General features: G+C 32.7%; 1 protein-coding gene across 1 annotated transcript; it reads left to right on the forward strand.

Annotated features, from left to right (window-relative positions):
• Positions 1-4,910: 4,910 nt before the first annotated feature.
• LOC113765896 (protein ROOT HAIR DEFECTIVE 3 homolog 1-like) lies at positions 4,911-8,414 on the forward strand. The gene is made up of 5 exons (XM_027310138.1): positions 4,911-4,975; positions 5,087-5,227; positions 5,335-5,401; positions 6,083-6,188; positions 8,235-8,414. Exons 1-5 carry the CDS (start codon positions 4,972-4,974, stop codon positions 8,412-8,414), a joined length of 498 nt encoding a protein of 165 aa, XP_027165939.1. The 5' UTR covers positions 4,911-4,971.
• Positions 8,415-8,659: the final 245 nt, after the last annotated feature.

The raw sequence follows: 8,659 nt of genomic DNA on the forward strand, positions 1-8,659 counted from the left end.
GGACAAAAGAGAAGAAAATAATCGAGATTCAAATGGAAAAGATGAGAAAGGCTAATAATAGAAAGCAAGAAAAAACCCAAAAAAAAGCTCTAATTATTTGAAAAAAGAAAAGGAGATGTGTTCTAATATTTCGCTTGACCAAGAATCAGAATAAGCCTTTGCAATTGCAATCAAACACGCCAGTTGCAATCAATCGTTCTTTTTTTTTTTTGGCCCCCCACCCCAAAAAAATTTTGTAGATCATGGTTTCTGGAGTACGCTGCAAAGGAATTGCTGACGAGAAGTATCAGAGTTTTCGTAATAATGAGGTAACCGACTGGATGATTCTTGCAATTTGGAAGTGATAGAAATGACAGTCCTGTTCATATTCATTTCACTTCAAAATCAACCCAGTCCTGGACTAAGATAAAGAAGCAGGTCGGAGTGTCTCCTGAACTCGAACTACACTTTGGAGAGAATATCAGTTCAATTTGCGAGAAGTATTTATCCCAGTAAGTATATCAAAAATTATATAAAGTTCCTTAACATCTCAGGTTTTAGTTAGTTACTGGTAAGTGATAACCTCGTCTCATAGGTGATGGCTGTGATGAAAATTTTTAGTATTATTCCAGAACTGGTTTGTCCTGAGCCTCATTACTTAATAGTTATTAGATAACTGTAAATTAAGTCGAACCAGTTAACACGAAATCTACTAGCTAGTTGGGACTGTGAACTATTTTCATCCAATTGATAAATATTCAATGGGTCTGTTTATCGGGTAACCAATAAGGTATATTTAACGTGTCATATTTTTGGAGTTGTAAGATTAATTAGGAAAAAATAGAAGGTAGATAATATTAAATAGGAAAAATATATAAATACAAAAGAGGATAATAATTGTTAGTATGTGCATATATATGTATATATATATATAGTAGGTTAAGTGAATCTTAGGTGTGTTAAATGAGGGTCCAATAGGCACTCATTAGAAAAACCCATATTCAAAATGTCTACTAAAATGATGGAAAGCTATGTCTATCACTAAGGTTAAAAGATGAACCAAACTACTTGATATTTGAATCAAATTTGGCTTCATAAGAGTTTGTTCAAGTTTGGTTCGCCAAGTAGTCAAGTCAAGATTGAATAGCATTTTACGTTTGATAATATTCAAATTCGATAAAAAAGTTGTTCAAACTCGATTGAACAAATAAACAAATAAAATTTCAAACTCATTAAAATAACCAAATAAGTTTAAACATTAGAATATTCGATTTGATTAGCCTCATTTACATCCCTATCTATCACAAGAAGGATGGCTAATTATACCTTGTTTATGTAACACAAGAATGATTACTGATTATACCATATTTTTTAGGTATGATGCTGATACTTTTTTTTTTCTTTTTGACGAAACGATAATTGGTTATATTACTTGACAAAAGATTTTCTAGTACGAGCAAAGGCTCGAATAAACTTTACAAGCGGCTTTACTTGCCACTAGGGAAACCAATGTTCGTCATCTAAAATAATGCCCATAGGTATGATGCTGATACTCAATGGGTTCAATCGGGATCAGACCCATTTAAGAACCAGATGATGTCATTATGATGTCATAAATATATTTTATTTTAAAAATTAATATATTATGTAAAATTTCTAAAAGCATAATAATCTCAAGGTATGTTCATGCACATTTGATGTTTCTAAAATAGTTTACAAGAAAATATAAATAAAGCAATATAATCAAGTAGCAATCTAGACAATTTAATACATGTTCAACAAGTTTGGAATTAATTGGAGGGCTTACTTGAAAAATAATAGTAGAATTTAGGACAAAATTTATAAATTATAAAATGTTTCTAGGTGTATTAATAGTTTTCTAACACTAGGGGTCAAATCCTTTCTTCTCCACCCCACAGTTTTCTTCTTTTGTTTCTTTCATTTTTTTTTTTCCTTTTTTACTTCTAAATCTTTGCATCTTTTTCTCTATTCACTACTAGAAATCATCAACTTTTATTTTTCATCTTATCCTTTCTTCTCCAACCGCAGTTTTCTTCTTCTGTTTCTTTCATTTTTCCCCCCTTTTTTACTTCTAAATCTTTGCATCTTTTGCTCTATTCACTACAAGAAATCATTAACTTTTATTCTTCATGTTCTTTTTCTCTTTACTTCTCTTCTTTTTTTTCCTCAATTCTTTTAATCTTAACTTTAGATCATTCAATATTGTGTTGGAAGATTATGTATATAACGTAAATGTAATCATTTTATTGAATATAGCATGAAAGTGCACGATAGCATAGAGATACTGTACAATCAGGTTTCTCGTGCCAGGTTGATTGCTATCGGAGAATGGCCAGGACCATGTTGTGGTTGTCCATCCGCTTGATTTGTTAGAAATTGGAAGCAACCTATTGACAACAAACATTCTATAGAATGAATGAGAGAATGAAACCGCCCTAAAGTAAATAATGGCCGGGCAGGAATTTTAGAATCATTCTCGTTAGTAAGTTCGGGATTCTTAGGTCCAGGTAGTTGGGGCTAGAAAGGGTGCAAAGAGGGTTAAAAAAAATCCTTAAAGTGCAATATACTTAACAAATATATTTAATGGCATGGAGAGGACTTACTTCAGATTTTGAGTTGGAAATTATACTTTTCAAAATTTAGTTCAACAAATGAATAAAAAAAAAATTAGTCAACGTCAAATTATTTTGTGAATAGCTACAACCTCTCCAATTCTTTTTCAGAAGATAGCCTTGTTTGGATTATAGTTTTTCACCCAAAAAAAAAAAAAAAAATTTGTGTTTTTCGCAAACATATTTTTCAGTCACCTTTTTCAACTTACTAAGTTAAGGCTTGTATTAAGATGATGGTTTTACTAATTAAGTTTTAGAAGAGGATGTTGGCGGGGTCCAAAAAAAAAAAAAAACGGATGGTCTTATGGAGCCTTAATAGAGAATGAAAATAGGTTTTTGTTTACAAAGATAACTGTTATTTGATCGGATTGATTAATCAACTCTAGAATTGGAGAAGCAAACAAGAACAGGCCAGCCATTTTGTTCACAATCCATAAACGTCACATTGTGGATGTGTCAAAAACGTCGTTATTAGAATGCAATACAGTAAATAAAACAAAAAGTGAAAAATAAAAGATACAACATTGTTTACAATCGAAAATTGTCTATTACTTCAGGACAATGTATGTCAACATATTACGATTTCATCATCAGTACCCAATTCAGAAAACACCTCATTAACATTAATCTTTAGAGCACCTAGTTAGGAGGTCTCAATTTTCCGATACTGTAATTACATTATGCATTCAATTCTTGCATACTTTCAGCCATAGCTATGAATTAATATTTGTCTTCACAACGGGGACATGTGTTTGAATTCGTTTTGCATCAAGGGTCCGTTTGTTTCAGGTGAAAATGTTTTCCAGGAAAATATTTTCCTAATTTCCCGTGTTTGGTTGCACAAAAGTTACTGAAAACATTTTCCTATGTAAAATATTTTCACTCATCTTATGGAAAACAACTTCCTTTCCAAACTTATTGAAGTTGTTTTCCGAAATGCATGCATCCTGCCTGTAGTATGTTCCAAACTTACTGAAAACATCTTGTAGTATGTTTTTTTTTTTTTTTTTAGTGTAAACAGGAGGACTCGAACCCAAAACTTCTTCCTTACATTCCCTCCCCCGTACCACCCAACCCAACCCTCCCCCTAGTATATTCAAAATAAAAAATAAAAACTCATCCTGCTCATCCTATGCTAGTAATTAATTATATATAATAGGGACATTCTTTTCTAGAGAAACTTTCAGCGGTGAGAGTGCAAGATATATGTCACAATAAACATTGCATGTGATTGATATTTGACACTAAATGACCAGCAATTTGTTTATTGCTTAAGGAGATATATTTTTATTCATATATACATTGCTCCAAGATTTTTTAAAGTTAAACAATGAGATAAATTTTCTTATTTTGCATGGGAAGAAATATGTAGTTATAATGTGTAGAAAGTAAAGATAGAGATAAAAGTGGAAATATTTCAAAGTTAAACAAACACCAGAAAAATGAAGTAAGAAAATATTTTCAATAAGCTAACCAAACACCTGAAAATGATGAAAGGAAAATGATTTTCATGGAAAATTACTTCCACGGAAAATATTTTCCCAAGGAAAATATTTTACTTCCAACCAAACAGACCCCAAGTCTGATCTCACTTGACCATCTAAATTATTTTCGAAACCCCATACCATATTTTGAAAGTAATCTTTTTCTGTATCAATTTTTTTCTTTTTTAACAAATGGGAGGTTTTAAACCCAAAACTTCCTTGGCCATCTTCTTTACTGCAGCCACATGTGGAACTCGTACGACCCAAAGAGTACAGTATGAGCTCAAACACGGCTGACCTTAGAATATCGTAAGCCATCTCCGACTCCAGAAGTCGCTCAAAGAAGTGGAGAGATGCCGGGCATCGAAGGGCACCACCCCAAGCATGAGATCCAAGCCCACGTAAAGGTACATGCAATTTAAATAAAAAATAAATGAATTTTCTTAAAGAAAAAAATTAATTCAAAAATGACTAATTCATATATATATCTATATATATAAACTAAATTATAAAAAATTAGAGGAGATCAACTTTATTTAACACATATATTTACACACTATGAATTAAAATTTTTGAAACTTCTCAACCGTCCCTTGGTTCCATTGTTGGAGGAAGCAGAAATATCATATATATATTTATATTTATTGTGGTAGCAATGAAATTAAATGTTGAGTATTGGAATTCCTCTCAACATCACATTACGAGGAAACGGGCGCACATATTATGAGGATATTATGAGGATATATATATATATATATATATATATATTATGCGGATTGCATCAACCCATTCTTTCTCCGTCATAAACCTTTCTTGATATTATCGCGCACTACTTCTACTTCCTTCCACAAATTCCATCCTCTCATCTTGTCTACATGGGTAAGTTCTTGATTCACAGGATGGTGATTCTTTCATCTATTTATGCTTTTTTTTTTGTCCCTTTATCAGCTTAATTTCCATGACTCGCTAAAAGGTGAATATTTTCTTCAGCACAACAAGTTGAGGGCAACCATCCAACTCTGCTCATAGATGAAGATGGAAATTTCAACTCAAAATTTCTAGATGATCTGAAACTGGCTGCCGTGAGCCGTCCCGTTGCTGTTGTCTCCGTCTTCGGCGTGCAAAGTACCGGTAATACGCATTTTAGTTGGGTGCATCTCAAGTTGTTATATACAAATTTCCATTCAGTCAAAATTTGTGATTTGGGACCAATTACCAGCAAGTTTTGATTTATGCAGGAAAGAGCACACTTATGAATTCTCTGCACTCTACTAAATTCAAAGTGATGGATGCTAGCCAGGGGATGTATGAAGACCTTATTCAATTTTTAATAACAATAGATTTCTTTGCTTTTACTTAGTTACAATGACAAATTTCATGCTTAATTATAGGGCAAATTCCACTTTACCCCCTTGTGATTTAATTTTTTTTTACATAACTCCTGTATGGTTTTAAAAGTTATATATAACCCTCTCATGATTTAGATTAAAGTATCAAAGTGACGAAAATGATCATTCGTAATTCACCTAAAATGTAAAAAATATCCTTATATAAATTTGAAAATTATTTATTAACCAAGGGAGGTTATGTGTATGTTTTGAAAATCATAAGGGGGTTACATGGTAAAGTATTAAATCATAAGGGGATTATATGATAAAATATAAAAATCATATGGGATTAGTGTGTCATGCATTTATAAAAATAATTTCGATATTTTCAAAAATTCCGTTACGAATGACTATTTCCATCATTTTGACACTTTAATCCAAATCATGAGAGGGTTATGTATAACTTTTGAAACTATAGGGAGGTTATGTAGAAAAATACTAAACCATATGAGGGTAAAGTGGAATTTGCCCTTAATTATATAATCCATGTACAAGATCCCTCTCTCTCTCTTTCTCTCTCTCTCTCTCTCTCCTCCCCTACCCTTTTAACTTCTTGTGTGTTATTTTTGTTCTGCGTTACTTTTAATTACCTCATTAGGCATCAAACGACAAAAGGCATTTGGGTGTCAAAATGCCCACTACCAAATGGTGGCCATGATATCCTCGCTATTGATACGGAAGGAAGTGATGGATCAGAACGAAAGGTAGTTTTCAAATTTATTGTCTTCAAATGACAGAGTTAACATGTCTTAGAAAACCGTACCTTAATTACTGTAAGAGTACTTTGCTAGTTAAGTTGTCCAAATTAGATTGAATTCACTTTGCTTGGTGAAAATTTTCTTCTTCTCATCTCTCTCACCTCTCCGCATACAGTCTATCTCGGCCAATCCAAAATGCTGGTAGGAATCCAAGCTATCTCCGCAAATAACCATCTTCATCTTTACGGGCCTCAACTTTAAATCCCTCGGCTAAGACATCTGGAAGGGCAGGCAGGGAGTAAAATTAGAAGATTGGAGCTGTACATTAGGAAAGCTGGAAGATACCTCAGGCGCGCATATGTTGTTCCAAAATTGAAGTGGTAAACACATTGAAGCTCTGTACATTTTTTGTCTATCGAATTCTATCAAAAAGCATGTCACACATTGAAATTATTACATATGCTAAACAAAATCAAAAGTAACATGATTTTAACATCTTACAGGGTCAAGAACTTTACAATAAAAACCTAATCAAAACACTTTTTAGCCATTATATGTTATGAAAAAACATCTCAACGATTTTATCCATAAATCTCGTCTGTTTCTTGTACAAGAAAAAAGAAAGAGAGAAAAAGGAAAAGATAAATAGTCATTTCTCCTAGATGATTGTTTGAAGAAAGAAGATGTGATTATAAAAGAATAAAAAAAATTAAGGTCCTAGGTGTTCAAAGCAACAGGTTTCTGAGATAGTGCAAATTGAATTGGACCAATCAGCTGATTGATTTTCAAGATCCTAGCACCCAAAAAAAGATATATAGAACGAAAGAAGGTAGATTAAAAACTTAAGTCACCAATATTTTTTGCTTTCAAATTTATTAGCCATAAGTGCAATTAGTGTCTGGCAAGAGGTTCCCTTGAAAGAATGAAACCAGAGATTTCCTATTAAAAGTCAAGCCTTCTACAGCCTGACTTGCTGTGACTACTAGGTTGATTGCGTTTTATCCTCAACTAACCCATCATACTAAATATCAAGTTTCTTAACATTACACCTTTGCATGGTAAAAAATCATGAATGCATACAAGCAAAGTCAAACTTTTCATAACATAAAGGGCAAATTACATTTTACACCCCTGTGGTTACCCTTTTTTACATAACCCCCCTATGGTTTCAAAAGCTATACTAACCCTTCATGGTTTGGATTAAAATGTAAAGTGACGGAAATAGTCATTCGTAACGGAACTTCTAAAAATATCAAAATTACCCTTATAAATACATGACACATTAACCCCGTATGCTTTTTATATTTTATCATATAACCCCTTTATGGTTTAGTACTTTACCATATAACCCCCTTATGATTTTCAAAATATACACATAACCCCCCTTGGTTAATAAATAATTTTCAACTTTACATAAGGGTAATTTTGATATTTTAGGTGACGCCGTTACGAATGATTATTTCCATCACTTTGACACTTTAATCCAAACCATAAGGGGGTTATGTATAGCTTTTGAAACCATTGGGGGGTTATGTGAAAAAATGCTAAACCACAAGGGGGTAAAGTGGAATTTACCCTAACATAAAAGCTGCAAAAATATGAATATCCAATTTCTATATAAATTACTCCCCAGAAAGTTAAGCAAGAAATTTTTGTCCACAGAATTCTATCAAAAAGCAAGGCACACCTTGTAATTATCAGGTAAGCTTCAATCAACCAAAATAATTGAAAACTGAAAATAAAACCTCAAGTTACCTGAATTATCTGTCAGAGCGGGCAACCAATGCCAAATCAACAATTGCTTATTACTTTGTTTCAAATTTGAAAAACAAGAGAAAAAGTAGATCTCATCAGAATGAAAGCTCAATTCTTCATCTGAAGAAGAAAGCGAGAATCGTGTTCATAGCGACAATAATAAATAAAGCATTGGTTTACCCAGGTGCACTTGTCCTAGCATTTTCAATATGAACTGGCCTCACTTCCCTGCCAACTCCATGATAGTCTTGAGGGTAATGCTACAGAATTTCTAGCTCATCAAATTCAAAGTCCCAGGTATTCATTGAAGCAGGTATCAAAAGTCAAGGCACACCAGTCACTATTGACAAGGCGCATTTTGCAATTCAAAAATTATCAAGAGATACAACTAGTAAGATGCAAAAGACTGAGATGCTAGGAGATTACAAGCATAAATATGACAGTTACACAGCTGTCAGCAGTAAAAAGTTTGGCTAGGAAATAGGGAAAAAACTAGAAAATGCCCTCTTTCTTTGCAACTATATGGCCAGGAAAGTCAAACTTTGAAAGTCAACATCCTTTAAAAAAACAAACAATGATATCAACCTATTACCTCCAATATAGTGTCTGTTCCATGCCCTTTCCTCCATTTAATAATTTTCTCCCATATGTGGATGGTCCTTTTGGTGTTAAAGTATCTTCCTTTCAAGAATCTACAGAAAATATTAAATCGATTGAAATTT

Source organism: Coffea eugenioides, chromosome 3 (assembly GCF_003713205.1).
Source record: "Coffea eugenioides isolate CCC68of chromosome 3, Ceug_1.0, whole genome shotgun sequence".
Lineage (NCBI taxonomy): Eukaryota > Viridiplantae > Streptophyta > Magnoliopsida > Gentianales > Rubiaceae > Coffea > Coffea eugenioides.